The sequence below is a fragment of the Scyliorhinus canicula genome, chromosome 3 (genome assembly GCF_902713615.1).
Source record: "Scyliorhinus canicula chromosome 3, sScyCan1.1, whole genome shotgun sequence".
Lineage (NCBI taxonomy): Eukaryota > Metazoa > Chordata > Chondrichthyes > Carcharhiniformes > Scyliorhinidae > Scyliorhinus > Scyliorhinus canicula.
In genome coordinates, this window is record NC_052148.1 from 153830417 (window position 1) to 153849096 (window position 18680).

General features: G+C 46.0%; 1 protein-coding gene across 17 annotated transcripts in view; it reads right to left on the bottom strand.

Annotated features, from left to right (window-relative positions):
- The window catches only part of slit2 (slit homolog 2 (Drosophila)), a 537548-nt gene that overhangs the window by 151294 nt on the left and 367574 nt on the right, over positions 1-18680 (bottom strand). For all 17 annotated transcript variants that reach the window (XM_038791516.1, XM_038791512.1, XM_038791513.1 and 14 more), the window contains 2 exons: positions 13352-13423; positions 200-343 (listed from right to left, as the gene is read on the bottom strand). In XM_038791516.1, coding sequence (XP_038647444.1) covers positions 200-343; positions 13352-13423 — 216 coding nt within the window. The remainder of the gene's footprint in view (positions 1-199; positions 344-13351; positions 13424-18680) is intronic.

Genomic DNA, 18680 nt, shown 5'->3' on the forward strand with positions numbered 1-18680 from the left:
TGAGGTAAACTGAATGTAGAACCAACTGAAGTTGGGGTTGCTTATGCCTGGTGTGGACACAGTGCATATCTCAGAGGAGACCAGAAGAAGGGTAGAACATCTTATTTTCTTTTAAACTGTAAAAGTACCATCATTTAATTAGTGCATTAATTTGACATTTTCACAAGATAGAAACTTTCCATTCTGTAGGAACACATACAAAGTCTGGATGACACGCAGAGGAGCAAAAGTGCCTTTGGCAATGGTCTGTAACTTGTTGTCGTATAGAGAGAGAAGGTTTAAATTATGGAGATCCTGAAAAGCATCCACTCGCAGGCAGTTAATCTTATTGGCATTCAGCAACCTGTCAAACAAAGAAATGAACACTGCATAAAATATATAAACACCTTCTGCATAAAATGTGAACAATTCCAATCAGAACAAGATTCACAACACCTGGTCCCAACAGATTTCAAACAGCTGGAAGAGAAAGCCATTCTTTCTCATTGTAAGTGTTTCATGATACAATTTAACTTTTATTTCCTGTTATTTCAATGTCTTGATATTTGCATTCTTAAATTCTGACTTTTCTCCACCATAACTGTTTTTCCTGTCTTTACATGCAAGCTGTCAACATCAGTGAACTGTTGAGGGTGATATTTAGGATCAGTAAAATGTAGTAAGATAACAAACTCATGAATCACACAAGGGTCGATTTCAACCATGCAATAATATAAGACAGATGATACAGAATGGTGGGCTGAGACAGCTGGCTTGTAATGCAGAACAAGACCAGCAGTGCGGGTTTAATTCCCGTTCAAGCCTCCCCGAACAGGCGCCAGAATGTGGCGACTAGGGGCTTTTCACAGTAACTTCATTTGAAGCCTACTTGTGACAATAAGTGATTATTATTATTGTTAGAACCAGCTGCCCATTTTATGGCCGGGATTCTCTGGCCTCCCGGCGATATGTTTCTCGGCGACAGGAGGCAGCCCGCAGTCGGCCGGTGGCAAGAACCTCTGGTCCCACCGCTGTCAATAGGGATTCCCATTGAATCCACCCAATGCCGTCGAAAAATCCGTGGCAGGGATGCATCACCGACGGGACCGGAAGATTCTGCCGGCATGAATAGCCAGAAGATCTCACCCATTATTTTTCCTGTTGGCTTTAATCAAATTAAAAATGGGGAGAGATAAAAGATGGGGGGAGATAAAAAATGGGCTGTCAACTTGCTGTCACCCATTTTACACTATTGAACAAAGCGCAAAGTCAAAATGACCCTCAATGAGTAGTATTCACTTTATAGAGCGTTACATTAAAATAATGACACTTCTGAGTTAATTTTAAATTAATCTACCAACAGGAAACTGACAAGAACTAATGGATTACTGGTTTCCAGTGACTTCAATAGCTGTAAGATCAGCATTGTATCCAATTTTACCAGTTTCCTGATGGGCGGTTTGTGTTAAAATCTCCATCTTTGAAACAAAGGGCTTGAAATGAATTGTTTCCTTCTCTATGCCATTGCCACTGCAGCTTTGTGCCTAGTGAACAAGTTACAGTTTGAGTTCTCTCACAGAAAGCACACTGCTACCACCAAATCCACCCTCTCATTGACCATTTAAGGCATCTTTCAAAAATTATGCTAACTTCATTGAGCAAAAGCAAGTGTCAGGCCCTGTGTTTCAATCTATGTTGCTGCTTTGGGACGAGCTTTGGTTGGTCCATTCTGGCAGTTTTTAAATCTTCTGATCCGGATTATACAAAAGGAAATGGAGATTTCTGTAGTGCATTATCATTGCAGACTCAGAGGAACAATAAGGCTAAGACGGGGAGTTCTGACTCCTGAATGGTTTTTTTCAAAATAATTCTATTGGAAATTTCAAGGGAACGTCCGAAGCATGAAACTAAAAATTATGGATACATTCCTCAGACTTCTAATGCTGACTGACATAAGCCATGGCAATATTCTTCTCCCTCTTTTATGCTTTCTCACACTATACAGGGACCCCTAAACTGCTTGTGTAGATAAAGCCAATTAAAACTCGACATTCACACATTCTTCTGCTGATCCCAAAAATAGCTTCAATGACCAAAGTCTAATTATTGCAACAAGTAATGGTTCATGCATGTGTGAACTATGCAAATCACCAATTACATAAATCCTATTTATTCACATATTTGCTCCTTCCTATGATTTTTCAAGCCTGACAGCTCACATCTCAATGTAGAATTCCCAGTTGGTCACCAGAAAATCTGATGCAACAGGCTGGATATTTGTTAAGGTGCAGAGGTGGGCTTGGAGGCGAACATGCTTCTAATTGTTTGCGGTTCCCACCTCTGCTCCAGGAGATGGTGACGTCCAACTGCCAGCCAGAGTTGGGTAAACAATGATGCCTATTAAAGCCATTCTTTAGACATTGTCTAGAATTTTCCAGGCAGTACGTGGACCTACCCCACTGAGGCACAATCCGATGGATGAAGATGACTCTCCAGTGGAGGCCCAGAGATTTCTCTGTTAAATCCACCCCATCCACTCACCTCCCTCTCATCCCTAGCCATGAATGACAGTGGGCCAGAGCTGAGGTCATGTGCCATCCTGCAGAGGGATTCCCCCTCCACAATGATGGCTTTGCAACTGTGGCCACTACTTATTTTTAAATATTAAAATTGTGTTCAGAGTACACCTCCAGCTTGAGACGTCCGGTCATCCTTCAACCTTTATCAGCAGTAACCACTTCTGATTTTGGAGTTACCCATCTTCCAGTGCTGGACAGCCTCTTATTAGACCTCCTGATTTGGAGCTCAGTAGCTGTCCTTAATAATTGGTCAGGGCTCCTGAAGGTGGTTACTTGATTGGCTGTCTTCTCCAATATCCCCTTCTCGGTCCCCAAATAGGCATTTGTAGGTTCCTGACTTGCATTTCATCCCAATAACATGGTTAGGATCTGGACACGAATATCCAACCAAATATCTTAGAAAACCGACTGGATCTAGAAGGATTGGGAAATCAGATATCCCCCAGCACATGCTGGTAGGAGTCTAACTTCCTTCCTTCTTACACAATTCAATATGAGAGCTAGGGTTGCTATTGACAGAATGCAAATTAAATACTTCAGTATACCACTTCTCTTTCAAACAAGGGCCTGCCCTCAGGCTCTTTTCTGTAGTATCTTTTGACAGACTGTGCTGTTACCCACGGTTTCCAGCTAACCCAAGCTCATCACTGATCATGTCTGACAATTGAGATAAATGTCCTGTCACCAGAAGCCTTTGCTTTGCCTTATTCCACATTCTAACAGTTACCTGTGACAGAACTTCCAGTAGTTGGAATGTCGGTGCCAAACATTAACCAAACCATAAATAGCTCACTGCACACGACACATTCCAAGAAAATAACTTTGGACAGATGTCCAGTACTCTGTGCTCAAGCTCTTCATGAGAAACAAAACAAAACAAATAGCAGAAACTTCTTGCACAGACTAGTCAACTGAAGGTTGATACATTCTTCTGTGGTGGGAAGGTTTGCTCGGCATGGGTTCAGAAGTGGAGATCCTACTAATACAGCAACAACACCTCATCTCTAATACATTTTTCAATGACAAATCCTTGGTACATTACTCGTCTGTCAACTGCAATGATCAGCTCCTCAAGCGTTGTATGGTTTGAGAGAGGTTCTATTGGTGTGATAGAACCTTAGTCCCATTGGTAGTGCGCTGAGTTGTGAAAATTCATGGTTTGATACAACCATCTGTGGAGAAACAACCCCGAATGGTTAGATTTTGTTTCAGGCAGAGCCTGTGCATGCTGGAGTTGGGCCTGCAGCCCTTAAAAACAGTGCGGAGGGAGTCACAATGGGTTCACGAGTGCCAATATAGGCTGTTTAAAAGGTCCACCATAGTGCTCTTGTATTTTGTCCCAATTGTAATAAAAGTAGTTAGGCCATCTGGCCCTCACCCACTTCCCATGTCCATCCATACCGAGTCATGCCCCTTTACCCACATCGATGGGTCCTTCATACCCTCCATGCCAACATATATCCTTTGTACAATTCCCATGGCCCCTTATATCCTTCCTGCCAACATATGTCCTTCTGTCTACCCTCGTTCCCTCCATACTAATCTATGTTCCTCCATCCACCCCATGGTTCCATGCCAACATCATGTTAATTTGTACCAACACACACCCCACCCACTACCCGATGCCCTTACACCTTCCATGCCGTCTCCTCCAGTATCCACCATGAGCCATGCTGAGATGGAATAACGTTCTCAGTATCCATTACTGACTTCATTATATAAAAATACATTCATTGATAAAAGCTCATTCATACATTTCAATTCTTTCAAATGCTTAATCCCTTAGAAATGTTTGAATTCAAAGCCCACGTCAAAGACAGCTAATCACTCATAATCATTTGCTGTTCTTAATTAAACTGTGAATTTACAGCCCCCCTCTCTGCTAATGATAGGTTGTGGAAGCAATCAAGCTGTAATAATATTGTAACGATAGCACTCAGGCTAATGTAAACAAACAGCTATTAAAATAACAAGCAGCAATCGTGTTTCAATTCAGAGGCATAGCACAGCAAGCCAGGTTTTTTTCCATAATTTATACAGCAGGGGATTTATATAACTGGACAGTTCCACATACCTTCTCCACCTTTCGTGCACATTCATATTGACTCTTAAAAATGAAGTCATGCAAAGTCAAAGAGACAAAGTCAACAAAAATGAGGTCCATTTGAATTGGCTTGCTGGGTTTGGGTTTTCTATATGTACATGTGTGAATCACACCACACCCCCTCTAACCTAACGACAAAAATAGGATCCATTGGAAATGGGGATGGGACTTCATGATGCGAGGTCCCAGCACCATTTTGGCTAAGACATGTAGTCTCCATGACTGGGCCTTGGTTTTATTAGTTTTAGATGACAGGACATGGATTTTTGCAATAATGGAGAGCCTCTGTACCATTGTGAAATTGGCAGAAGAGATCAAAATCTAAAGCCCCGCCCCCAAACGTGCTATTTACCATTTTTGCAAGTGGGAATGGAAGTGGGTTGTGTTTTGTAGATGCACGTTTCTTGTAGGCAACTGTCCATAAAAATCAGTAGCTGTCTCCACTCGTGTCTGATTTTTGTGACCTGACTGTGTGAAACATGATCTGCGCACATTAGAATTATTAGAAGCAGGTCTGAACTTTGTAGATTCCATTTAGAGATGTAGGGTAGTCCTTTGGATATGGTTCCGGGGAGGTGAGGTGGGAGCTGCCCTTTGGGAACAGTAAGGTGTCCTTTGGGAGAGGCAAGGTAACCGTTGGGGTTGTTAAAAGTAGCCGTGAGTGTGTGAAAAAAAAGGTTGATGAACTAATTGGAAACATCAAGAGATCTGTCAAGAGGAACTGCTAAAAGTGTCACGAGGAACTGTCAAGCTGTAGTCATTTAAAAAATCTGCCCCTTAAATTTTTGAAAAACCATTTTTTTCAAAAAGCATTAAAAAATAATCAGTGCTTGCTATTACACTCTGTCTATTGACATTAGCTTGAGGGTTATTCCTGGATTTGTGGTGCATAACCAATTTCACAACCCTTCATTATCACAATGGGATGTTTTCTATTTCAGTTTGATTCACAGCTCTAAGCGGCTATAGAATCTTTGAAGTGGGACTATGGGACTATGAATTCCAATGCTTGTTTTTATAAGAGATTAAGAACTTTATAAGAGATTAAGGACTTGAATGAAATGTTTGTTCTTTGAAAGAATCATGTATTTGAAGGAATGTAAATACAGTGAATCATTTTTTATGACTTTTAACAAATAAAACCTGCAATAGACATTATAATTCTATTTAATTTCAGTATGGCTCCTGATGTCTGCCCATGATAAATACAGAGTGAGTTGGCATGGTAGATGTGAGGTCAAAGGATTGTGGGCACAGGCATAGCTTGGCATGAATTAGCATTAAGTTGTCATTGGGCTATAAAGGATGATGGGGTGGAGGGCATGTGTGGACACGGAGGGTATGAAGAGTTATGTGGGGTGGGTGGAGGGCATAGGTTACCATGGAATGTATGAGGGGCCATGGGGATTGGTAGAGGGCATAGGTTGGCATGAATGGGGCACTTGGAGTGTGTGGAGTATGAAGGGAGGTGATGTGTGAGGGCTGATTTTTTTCTTATAATGCTTATAAAAATTCACAAATTGCCGGTGCACCGAGGCAGACCTTCTGACCAGCTCACCTACACAGCTGAAAGTCTTCTCACTCATTCCAGCATCACGTGTCCTGACTCCCAGAGAACCCTGTCACCCCAGAACAAAAATCCCAACTTCTGGGTACTTTCACTTGGGTTGGGTTTGCGGACCTGGGTAATGTGCTCCTGAGCTGGGAGTGAAAATTCTGGCCAACAAATCCGATATTAACTCTGGGAGGGTAGGTTTTGAATAGATTAAAATTTCAGCCGAGACAGGACAATTCACTTTTTTTGATGGCACCATCACAAATCACTGGCCTCCCATAGTCATGCCCGAGAGAATCCCTGCAGTGCAGAAGGAGGCCATTCAGCCCATCAAGTTTACACCAACCCTCTGAAAGAGCACCTAACCAGGCTTCTGCCCCTACCCCTGCAATCCTGTAACCCAATTACTCGCAGATTTCTGAACACTAAGGGGTAATTTAGTATGGCCAATCTACCTAACCTGCACATCTTTGGACTGTGGGAGGAAACCGGAGCACCCGGAGGAAACCCATGCAGACACGGGAGCAAAGTTCAAACTTCACCCAGTATTGAACCCAGATCCCTGGCGCAGTGAGGTAACTAACCACTAAGCCACCATGCCGCCCTATACACCCATCAAATCAAAGCCCAAGCAGTAAACTTTTTTAACCGACCGGATGAACAGTACTTTCTGAACTCAACATTCCTTGCAATCCGAGAGCGCAGTGATTCTCATACAATTTTACTGAATTTTTCTTCAGCCATGTCTGGCAGTGGGGCATCTTATTCCTGCTGCTTGCTTTGACAGTGTGTGATAAACATATCAAATTCTTTCACACATGTGGAGCAAAAACTAAGACATCCAATGGTGCTGTGGTCAACAAATATGACAGCTCCCACAAAAGGATCACCCGGTGGAGATTGAGAAACAAAATTCCACAAATTCTCCACACTTGCTTTGTGCATACTGTACAAACTCACTGGAAATAAAAGTGCTTTGACCCCGAACCAACACTCTCTACATGAATCGCACATTATTTTGCAGCATTCGCGAGAAAACCTTTCGAGTTCTTTGGATTAAGGGATGCGTTTCCGGCAATCCAATTCCCAAGCCTGAGTTTCTCTGAATGTTCATTGCTTACGTTTCATTTCTAATTTACTCACTTGGCAGTCAAACAGACCTGATCAAAATTCCTTGAGCGGCACGGTGGCACAGTGGTAGGCACTGCTGTCTCACAGCTCCAGGGACCAGGTTTGGTTCCGACGTCGGGTGACTGTGTGGAGTTTGCACTTTCTCCCCCTGTCTGCGTGGGTTTCCTCCCACAGTCCAAAGATGTGCAGGTTAGGTGGATTAGCTACGTTAAATTAGCCCTAAGTGGGGTTACAGGGATAGTATGGGCTTTGGGCCTGGATAGGGTGCTCTCTCAGAAGGTCTTGCAGACCCAAAGGGCTGAATGGCCTCCTTCTGCACTGTAGGGATTCTATGACTTCTAATGAAACAACACTAAGACCTACCATTTAAGCAGCGTGTAACATTACCGCCCCACCTGTCGCCGTGATTTTCCAATCCCCTGAATTCAAAGGACCTTTGAAAAGCTCACCGCATTTTCCGGCCCTGCCCTTGCCATGATGGAGGCCAGAAAACTTTGCCCACCATTTCGAAAAATGACAGGGATGAGAGGCCAAAGTGAAGGCTTCAATGGTTTGGTATCTTGAATGGGGCAAGCGAAGCGGATCCAACTTTAACTCGGCAAATGTAATGTACAGGGCCCGTATGGCTGTGAAATGCTATATTTATCTTTTGATTTGTCATTCCAATGTTTCAGGTCAGACTCCCACACGAGCCTGGAGGGATCAGTTACCCGATTGCTGAGTAGGAGTAGGATTTGTTGCAACAGGATGGAACATTGTCTGGCATTAATGTGAGGGGATCTGGATGAAATCACAGATGGCAGAAGGGAAGATCGACCTGTAGTGGAGAAGGTTCCACTGTGTGCGGAAACTGGAGAAGAAATACTGTTCATTTTGCCCCAGAAGGAAACAAACAGCAAAATATTTTTACTAATATTTCAGGGTCTCTTCTGAACCCACTCTTTCTTGGTGCCAGCATTCACTGGAGGATTTGAAGCTCAGTGTGACTTGTTCATCCCTGAGTTAAAATAGCATTGGGCTTCTAACAATTTCATATGACCCCTAACCTATACACAGTTGCGGCCCTTGCTCACCTGTGGCAAGTACCTCTACCGCCTCTCAAAAGCCAGGAATGGAAGTACCAGCAGGCAGGAGTGTGGGATGAGCAGATAGTAACACCAACCCAACCCTTACTCAACTTTTGTCAAGCAAGAGGGGTTAAAATTGGAGCTTTTGGTTAGGTTTTGTCAGCCCCTCTTGCTCAGGTCACAATAAGGTGCTTCCGACATAAAAACAAACCAAACTCCAGCTTTATGCCTTGGTGGTAATTTAGGAGATGGCAGGAATGAATTTCCCACAGGACTAACTGCCTCACCATGTTTCATCATCAGCAACTGTAACAAAAAGTGATTTTACTTTTTAATAATTGTAATCTCAGAATCAGACAATTTTTACATCGTAGAAGGAGGCCATTTGGCCCATTATGTCACTATCAGCTCTCCAAATGAGCAATTAACTTAATGCTGCTCTTCAGCCTTCTCACCATAACCCTCCATTCCTTATTATGAAGTTTAATTCCCTATCGAATGCTTCAAATGAACCTGCTTCTGTCTTAATCTCCAGTGCATTTCACACCTTCACCACTCGCTGCAGAAACAAGTTTTTCTCACGTCACCTTTGCCTCGTTTGCAAATTATTGTAAATCTATGCCCTCGCGTGCTTGAACATTTCACGGGTGGGAACAGTTCCTCCCTGTGAACTATGTCCAGACCGCTCATGATTTTGAAAAACCTCAATCAAATCACTTCTCAACCTTCTTTTCCCAAGGAAAACAGTCCTAACTTCTCCAATCTATCCCCATAAAGGATTCACTTTGCGTTTCTCCACACTGAACTTCATCTGCCACCTCTCCGTCCATTCCACCATGTGATTTTGAATTTCTATACTATCCTCCTCACAGTTCACAATGTTTCCAAGTTTAGTAATATCCACAGATTTTGAAACTGTGCCTTCTGCACCAAGGCCTAGGTCATTAATATAAGGTCTGGTTGCATTCCCCAGGTGAACCATCATTCTCATCAGTATTCAAGACTGGAGAATGGGATGCATTCAGAGAATTCCTGCACTATTGTTTGTTCCTTTTTGGCTGCCTGGTGGTCACCCATTTTCTCAATCCCTCCATATTCTTAAACTGCAGCATGACCAAACCCAGGTCCTCAGCGCCGTAAGGCAGCAGTGCTAGCCACTGCACTACCGTGCCGCCCGTCCGTACAAATATCTAATACGCCTCATCAGTGGTAATAAACAGAAGACTCACAAGCTACTCACTTGTTACCTAGAACATAGAACATTGAACAGTACAGCACAGAACAGGCCCTTCGGCCCTCAATGTTGTGCCGAGCCATAATCACCCCACTCAAACCCATGTGCCCCCTATACCCATAACCCATAACCCAACAACCTCCCCCTTAACCTTACTTTTATTAGGACACTACGGGCAATTTAGCATGGCCAATCCACCTAACCCGCACATCTTTGGACTGTGGGAGGAAACCGGAGCACCCGGAGGAAACCCACGCACACAGGGGGAGGACATGCAGACTCCACACAGACAGTGACCCAGCCGGGAATCGAACCTGGGACCCTGGAGCTGTGAAGCATTTATGCTAACCACCATGCTACCCTGCTGTTACTTCTTATTAAGTTAATATTTTTAACATTTGTTAAACTCCCAGTTGGGTAGAGTCGGGCTGGAATTCTCCAGTTGCTGTGATTCACTTTTCCCGCCAGCAGCGCATCCCGCCTGCCGGTTTCCCGGCATTGCAGGGTGGTTACAATGGGAAATCCTACTGACAGGTGGCAGGAAGATAGAATCCCAGTGCTGGTGAACGCTGCACCACTGAGAAACATGCGGCTGGGGTACCGGAGAATCGTGCCCTTAGTCCCCAAACAGGGGCGAAATTCTCCGACCCCACGCAGGGTCGGAGAATCGGCCGGCAGCGGCGTTATTCCCGCTCCCGCAGGGTTTTTAATTCTCTGACCGGCCAAAAACCGGCGCTGTGCAAATCCCGCCGGCAGCCTCTGAAAACAGCTGGCGCCGGCGGGATTTCATTATATTTTTGTTTCCACAAATCTCCGGCCCGGATGGGCCGAAGTCCCGCCGACGTGGCCATGGGTCACGTCGGCGAAAATCACAGTAGCTTTAAAACGGCGTCAACCATTGATGATGGTTGACGCCGTTCAGTGTCGGGGGGGGGTGGGGGGGGGGGGGGGGGTGGGTTGCGGCATCGGGGGGGTGGGTTGCGGCATCGGGGGGGGTTTGTGGCATCGGGGGGGGGGTTGCGGCATGGGGGGGTGCGGCATGGGGGGGTTGCGGCATGGGGGGGTTGCGGCATCGGGGGGGTTGCGGCATGGGGGGGGGGTTGCGGCATCGGGGGGGGGTTGCGGCATGGGGGGGCAACCCCCCACCCTCAACGCCGCAACCCCCCACCCTCAACGCCGCAACCCCCCCTCATCGCTGCAACCCCCCACCCTCAACGCCGCAACCCCCCCTCATCGCCGCAACCCCCCACCCTCAACGCTGCAACCTCCCCTCATCGCCGCAACCCCCCCTCTCAACGCCGGGTCCCCCCCTCTCAACGCCGGGTTCCCCCCCCCCCCTCACGCCGGTACCCACACCCCGTCCCCCTCCCTCTGAAGGCCGGTACCCACACCCCCCCTCCCTCTGAAGGCCGGTACCCACACCCCGTCCCCCTCCCTCTGAAGGCCGGTACCCACACCCCGTCCCCCTCCCTCTGAAGGCCGGTACCCACCCCCCGTCCCCCTCCCTCTGAAGGCCGGTACCCACACCCCGTCCCTCTCCCTCTGAAGGCCGGTACCCACACCCCGTCCCCCTCCCTCTGAGGCCGGTACCCACACCCCGTCCCCCTCCCTCTGAAGGCCGGTACCCACACCCCCCCCTCTCTCTGAAGGCCGGTACCCCACACCCCCCCCTCTCTCCTCCTCCCCCCCCCTCTATCCTCCTCCCCCCCTCTCTCCTCCTCCTCCCCCCCCCCCCCCCCCCCCCATGCCAGTCTGTCTCTCTCCTCCTCCTCCCCCCCCCCCAAATGCCGGGTCTGTCTCTCTCCTCCTCCTCCCCCCCCCCCCCCCCCAAATGCCGGTCTGTCTCTCTCCTCCTCCCCCCCCCCCCAAAATGCCGGGTCTGTCTCTCTCCCCCCCCCCCCCCCAAATGCCGGTCTGTCTCTCTCCTCCTCCCCCCCCCCCCAAAATGCCGGGTCTGTCTCTCTCCTCCTCCTCCCCCCCCCAATGCCGGTCTGTCTCTCTTCTCCTCCTCCCCCCCCCCCAATGCCAGTCTGTCTCTCCCTCTCCCCCCCCCCCCCCCCAAACGCCGGGTCAGTCTCTCTCCTCCTCCGCCTCCTCCCCCCCCCCCCCCCCCCCCCCCCAAACGCCGGGTCTCACCACTTCCGCAGCTGGTGAAACTGACGCGTATCGCGTCAGTCCGCTGCTGGCCCCTCCGGGAACGGAGAATAGCCGCCTAAAAGAAGGCCCCCACGCCGGAGTCATCTACTCCAATTTTGCTCGCCGGAAATCGGCGTTACGACGGCCTGCAGAGAATTTCGCCCCAGAAATACACACCAGCCAACTAACTTGTGACTTTGCTGTGATGTTACTATTCACCTTTTTTTTAAAAAACAAAGTGCTCCTGAACATTATTCCAAAGATCTGTGCTGGCCTCACTCCTTAGGCTTTATTTAGCTGGGCCCCAGTCTGTGTTTCTCCCACTGGTCATATCTGTTTCTCTCACCAAAGGACAAATAATTTTTTTAATGCATTCAACCCTAACCCTAATGTAGGTATCCCTGGCTAATCCAGCATTTATTGCCCATCCTTAATTGTCCTCGAGAAGGTGGTGGTAAGCAGCCTTCTTAAGCCACTGCAGTCCATGTGTTGTAGGTACACCCACAGTGCTAAATGTGTCACCTGCCCCACGAAGATCGACATATTGACAGAAGGAGTGAGTACTGATGGAACTTCTATCTGAGACTGAATACTCTTAATCCGCACAGCGCTGATCAAAACCTCACTTTGATCGACATGTCTCACGTGTTTTAACTAGGCCCACTTGCTCTTCTTCAATTTAGAAGTGTCTCCAATTATATTATGAGTGCTGGACTATCTACACCACTGAGCCCTTACGCTAACACTGAAGCTAGAAAATAATTATTTCCCTTCACGATGAAGACCACACATACTCATTTGTTGCAGTGACGCTACAGAATTAAGTTGAATTCCAATTACTCCAGGGTGCGAATAAGTATGGATGATGTTCCCGTTCAGAGCCGGCAGCAGAAAGGCCCTGTGCATTGTGTAACAGGCAGCATCATTAACAAGCTGTTGTCATCTTCCCATCAAAAGGGCTCAGCAGGAAGCAGCTGTCTGCTTATTAAATTTGTGCATCAGGGAATCACCACAGGGGACTTGGGATGTGCGCCCTAGCACAAGGTAGGTTCACGGAAGGGAAATGCCTGTTCAAGGAGATGAGAGGAATATCAGGACAGGGGCGGTATAGGATTTCCTAATGGGGCCTAATGGAGTGCTTTTATACCTCTTGGCCCACAAGGAAACGGAATAAAATTCAGAAACGTTTCATTTGCTGGACCATTCTTGATCCTGGCTGGTGTTGCCGGCAGGCTTTGCTGGGCAGGGAAGGCATCACTGTTACTCTGCTCAGGCCTCAGATCAGACATCATAGGGCATCCAATCCGCACAACAAAAGAGGATCTTGCTGGCTTGAGGTGGGGTGGGCATCACTGCTGCCTGCAATTTAAAAATGTAGTTGTCCAGATTGGGTTGGGAAAGTAATGAAAGTAAGTTAATTTTAACTATCCTTAGTTTCTGTCAGGCGGAGATGTTAAACTCAAGACCAGTAACAGTTTCAAGAATTGCAGAAATGTAACAATCATCAAGTGCCTTGCATTCTTTTCCCCCAATCTATTTTTCCAGGAACTGGTTAAACATACTTACAGTAACTGCAGAGAGAAGAGGCCTTCAAAGAGACCTTTAGGCAACTCTGTGATTTTATTTCCATACAGCACACTGTGTGGGGAGGAAGTAGAAAACTGTCAGTAAAAACTTATAAAGAAACAATGGTCGACATTCTCAGCTTAATTTTGACAACCTATGTAACCTTTCATTCTCTTTTAAAAAATTGGTGGTCAAGCAGCACAGTGGTTAGCACTGCTGCATCACGGTGTCGAGGTCCCAGGCTCGATCCCGGCTCTGGGTCACTGTCCGTGTGGAGTTTGCACATTCTCTCGCGTGTCTGCGTGGGTTTCGCCCCCACAGCCCAAAGATGGGCAGGGTAGGTGGATTGGCCACGCTAAATTGCCCCTTAATTGGAAAAAATGAATTGGGTACTCTAAATTTAAAAAAAAACTGGTGATATATATCAGCCTGAATCAGGTAGTTATCCTACCCTCATTTAAATTAATTTACTATTTGTTGAATAAAATCTATTCTCTCAATGCTAGAGGCAGGTCTGGTATTTATCATCCAACACAAGTTGCCCTGAAAAGTGGTGGTGAACCTCCTTCTTGAACCACTGCATTCTACATTTTTTGTAGGAGTCTGATGCAACTAAGTAGCTTACTGTGCCTGTTTGAGACTGAAAACATAGATAGATATGTGTGGCTGTTGGTGCGTTTGAAGACAAGGGGCCTGGTAAAATTCATTGGGTTACCTTCCTGTTGCCTGCCTGCCTGCCCCCCAACCTGTTCGAAAATTTACAGGGGGTGAATTCCAGGCCAGCCCGCCCACTTTAACCCCATTGAGGCCCCGGTGTGTGCAATTAAAGGTTACTTTCTGCCCGGCTGCAGTTTTGAGACCAGAAGAGAAGGTCAAGGATGAGTGGATGCCCAGCAGGTTAGTCTGCTTGGGTTTCGGGTGAGTAAAGCTGGAGAGGACGGAGTGTCCTATTGCTCAAGGTCTGCAGCTCCAGGTGTTCCTGCCGCTCTAACCTTTCCAAACCGATTCAACTCCTTCACCTTTCACCACCCCGCTCCTGTCCCTGTCTCAAAGGCCTCTGCATTCACCTGTATCCTGGGGCTCCCACCACTTAGACTCATGGGACTAGCTTTCATGCCAGCAGTGGTCTACTTTCCTTGTGGTATTCTGAGACGACAGATCTGCTGGTCAATCAGATCAGCCGGCAGTTCTTTGAATCCAGACTTCCTCCTGAGTGAGGGGCGGTAGCCTTGCCCCCAGCTACAGGTTAAATGGCTGATGGGCAACCAATATTGATGAAGATTCTGCCCATGAGTCAGGTTGGGTAAAGCAGCATGTCTAGAGAGAACCAATTTTACTGATATCAACTTTTCTTTATTTCCAAAATTTCATTAAGCCAAATTCAAATTTTGAAAACTGTCATGGTGGCATTTGTGCTCCCGATCTCTGGATTATTAGTTTAAATATTAGGATTATTTAAGTAACATAACCACTAACTACTGTAATCAGAAATGATGTGGTCATAGTTACTGCATTGAATCAGAGAATGGGGTCAAGTTTCAAGAGTAATCCCTGTGTAAATGTGAACGAGACTGAAAACTTTAAAACAGGCTGTAACTACAGAGTGTCTCTCACATAGTCCAAACTGCAGTATTATCTGACAGGCACTCTTAAAAACTGAACTGTGTTATTTGACAGACAAGGGCATTCTCAATTGTCCACAAATTTTATATTTGCTGGTTCTTCACAAATTTGTAATAGTGGGCCATTACTGAGCAGTGCTGGTCATGCAGACAAGGGTTCAAAGGAGTGTGGGATAGCAATGGGTAGCACTGAAACTTGTCGGCTTTCTGTAAGTGTTCCAGGTATTGTACTGAAAAGAAACCAGTGTAAAGTTTTGAATTGAATGTGTTGCACAGGGAGCCCCTGTTTATAATAATGATTGCATTGTCTGATTATCGTCCCCAACTGTGGCTTTGTTCTGAAGTTTAAAGCAGCTTCACTGTTATAATTCTGTATTTTCAGCTTGATTTTCAGATTAAATTTAAAGTATTAGAGCCTTGAAGACTACATGTGATGGCATTGTGCTTTATTGTGTACATGTAATGATATTTATGTTTGATGCTTGAACTTTGTATATCTTGTGGTTTGGAAAAGGGCATTTTATTATTTACTTCATTGGTAGACAATCCTAAATTGAAATACCATCATCTTCCCTGGGGCTGGTTTAGCTAGGGGCTGGTTTAGCTCACTCGGCTAAATTGCTGGCTTTTAAAGCAGACCAAGCAGGCCAGCAGCAGGGTTCGATTCCCATACCAGCCTCCCCGGACAGGCGCCGGAATGTGGCGACTAGGGGCTTTTCACAGTAACTTCGTTGAAGTCTACTCGTGACAATAAGTGATTTTCATTTCATTTTCTCACACGAGCAACTAGAGACAAATTAAATGGAACATGGATTTAAACTTTACGCATAGCCTCCAGAGTTCCCTGCTAACCACCTACACAGTTACAAAAACAGAAGCTCTGACCTGAACTGCAGTGTTTTACAAGTCTCCTGTACAAACTAAACTGCAATGTCACCTAATACAGCACGATCTCTCTCTCCTACAAGCTCCAGTCTACTTTAACCATCACAATTTAGCATTTAATCACATTGATACTTGAGCGGAGGTAATATACTCCCAATGACCAAACTCTCTCCATCGGCAGAAATGTCGGCACTGATGCAAGTAGGGGTGAGCTATCAATGTGACACCTGGAAAAAAATGTTGCTTATAAAGGTATGCCTCACTTAGCACAATCCAGACACTACTTAGTCGAAACTAATCACAAACATACCAAGAAAACTTTCAAATGAAAATTGGCAAATCAACAGAAAGAACTTGATCCTTTAATGAGAAAGATCCCAAAATGATTGGTGTGACACTGCAGATTAAGGGGTGCGATTCTCCAAGCCCCGTGCCTGGCCGGAGAATGCCGCAACCACGCCACGACACCCCGATGCCGGCTCGCGATTCTACGAGGTGCGGGGAAGCGGCGCCATTTGCGCCGGCGCGTTTGACGCAGAGCCGGCCATGGGGCGCTGGAATCAGCGGGGCTGCCAATTCTCCGGCCTGGATGGGCCGAGCGGCCGCTCGGATACGACAGAGTCCCACCAGCGCCATTCACCTCTGGTCGCTGCCAACGGGAACTCTGCACGAAGGGTCCGGGGTGGCCTGTGGGGGGGGGGGGGGGGGGGGTGCTCCGATGGTAGTAGTTTGCAAAGGAGGATATCACTTTTAAGATTAGGCAGATTAGATAGCAAATTTTCATTTTGGAGATGGTGGGCCATTAAACAGCTGAAAATTCTGGCCCTTGTTTTTCTGATAAACAAACAGTATTTTGCAGCATTTGTCATCTACGGGTTGGGAATATGGTCACAGATTACAGGAAATGGATAATGAACAAAAACAAATATTAAAGGCAGCACTTGGTCTCCAGGGTTGTTTGCAGTTTGCATTTTGCGTGTGTCAATGACATTAACTTTCACAGAACATCAAAGTGGCTTTTGCAGTCCCTGTGAGACGTTTGCTGAAGGAAATGTTGGCTTGCAAATCACATCCGCCTCAGCCTTGCCTCATTAATGTAACTTCAGTAATGCCTATAAAAATAATTTTCAATTGCTTACAATAAAGCCCTAACATAACTTAATAATGTGGCAACTAAACATTTGTGCTTTTTAAAAAATATCAAAACCATATGTTGTTTGAATTGATATATTTTTGGCTTTTGGTTCAGCTTCCACCATTTAAACTCCACTAGAAATTGAACTGAGCCTTGCTATGACCTAAGGTAGATCTGCATTCTTGGTGTTGACAGTGTTGTAACCCATCTGCAGAACAGTGCTGGTCAGGGTAGCATTCAAACTTTCTGCCTTTCTGGAAATGTTCCAGGTACTGTACTGAAAAGAAAGCAATGTAGCATTGTGTATTGTACACGACACATAGGGAGCCCTATCTGTCATAATCATTACTTTGTCTGGTTATAGACCCTAATTACTTTTGATTTTGGCAAGCTCAACTTCATTTACAACAAAGGACCGGGGGGGGGGGGGGGGGGGGAGTTAATTTTTTTTAAAACCTGTATTTAGCAGCGCGTACAAGTTGTACAAGCTTTAATCAACAAGCAATTTTTTTTTAAAAATGTGGTGCATTTCATATGATTGCATGTACGTGAAACCTGTTTCTGAGGAACCTGCCACAGTTATAGCCACTTTTGTAAATGATTTCTCAGCTCAAAGACTTTTATCTGGGTATAAATGGAAGAACAATTATTAAGAGTTGAACATATTTTTTAAAACTTCAACTTTTTTTAAGATGGTCAAAAAATGGTTGAAAATGTCAGTACTGAAATAAACTTACTGGCCATCAGCCATACTGGCTTCAGCAAACACTGAGGTTTCCATTCATGCGGCCTGGTGTTGGCTTGTGCCAGCAACGCCTCACACAGTAAATTTTAATCTCAACTGTTTACACTCAGGGAACTCGCTCATGGGAAGTGGAGGAAGTAAAACTTGGTGGGAAAGTCAAATGATAATTTTTCTACATGTACAATTAACCAGTGCAAAGCACGTGGACAATCAACCACGAAATATTACGAAACAGAACCAGTCGCACTGCATATGTGAAGTTTGATCAGTCACTGCCATCAGGCCAGCTTGCCCATTCCTACTTGGCCAATTTGCCTTCAGATGGTATGGCTCTGTCCATTTATTTTCAGTCCTCTTTTATTACTTTCTCAAAATATATCCTCTCTTGCTGTGCCTCCATTTATGTCCAGATCCATTTTACATCCTTCTAAATGCATGCAGCTTTCCTTTGTGCCCATCCCTCCTTGCAATATGTTTTGCTCAGGGGCTATGGGCACCTTTTCTACATAGAATTTACAGTGCAGAAGGAGGCCACTCGGCCCATCGAGTCCGCACCGGCTCCCGGAAAGAGCACCCTACCCAAGGTTAACACCTCCACCCTATCCCCATAACCCAGTAACCCCACCCAACACTAAGGGCAATTTTGGACACTAAGGGCAATTTATCATGGCCAATCCACCTAACTTGCACATCTTTGGACTGTGGGAGGAAACCGGAGCACCCGGAGGAAACCCACGCACACACGGGGAGGATATGCAGACTCCGCACAGACAGTAACCCAAGCCGGAATTGAACCTGGGACCCTGGAGCTGTGAAGCGATTGTGCTATCCACAATGCTACCGTGCTGCCCATTGTTAGCATAGGTCAGTGAGGCATAAGGGAAGCCATCACCCTGTCAATGTTAAAATTGGAGATATCATGTACCCACTCCTGCGTGGGAT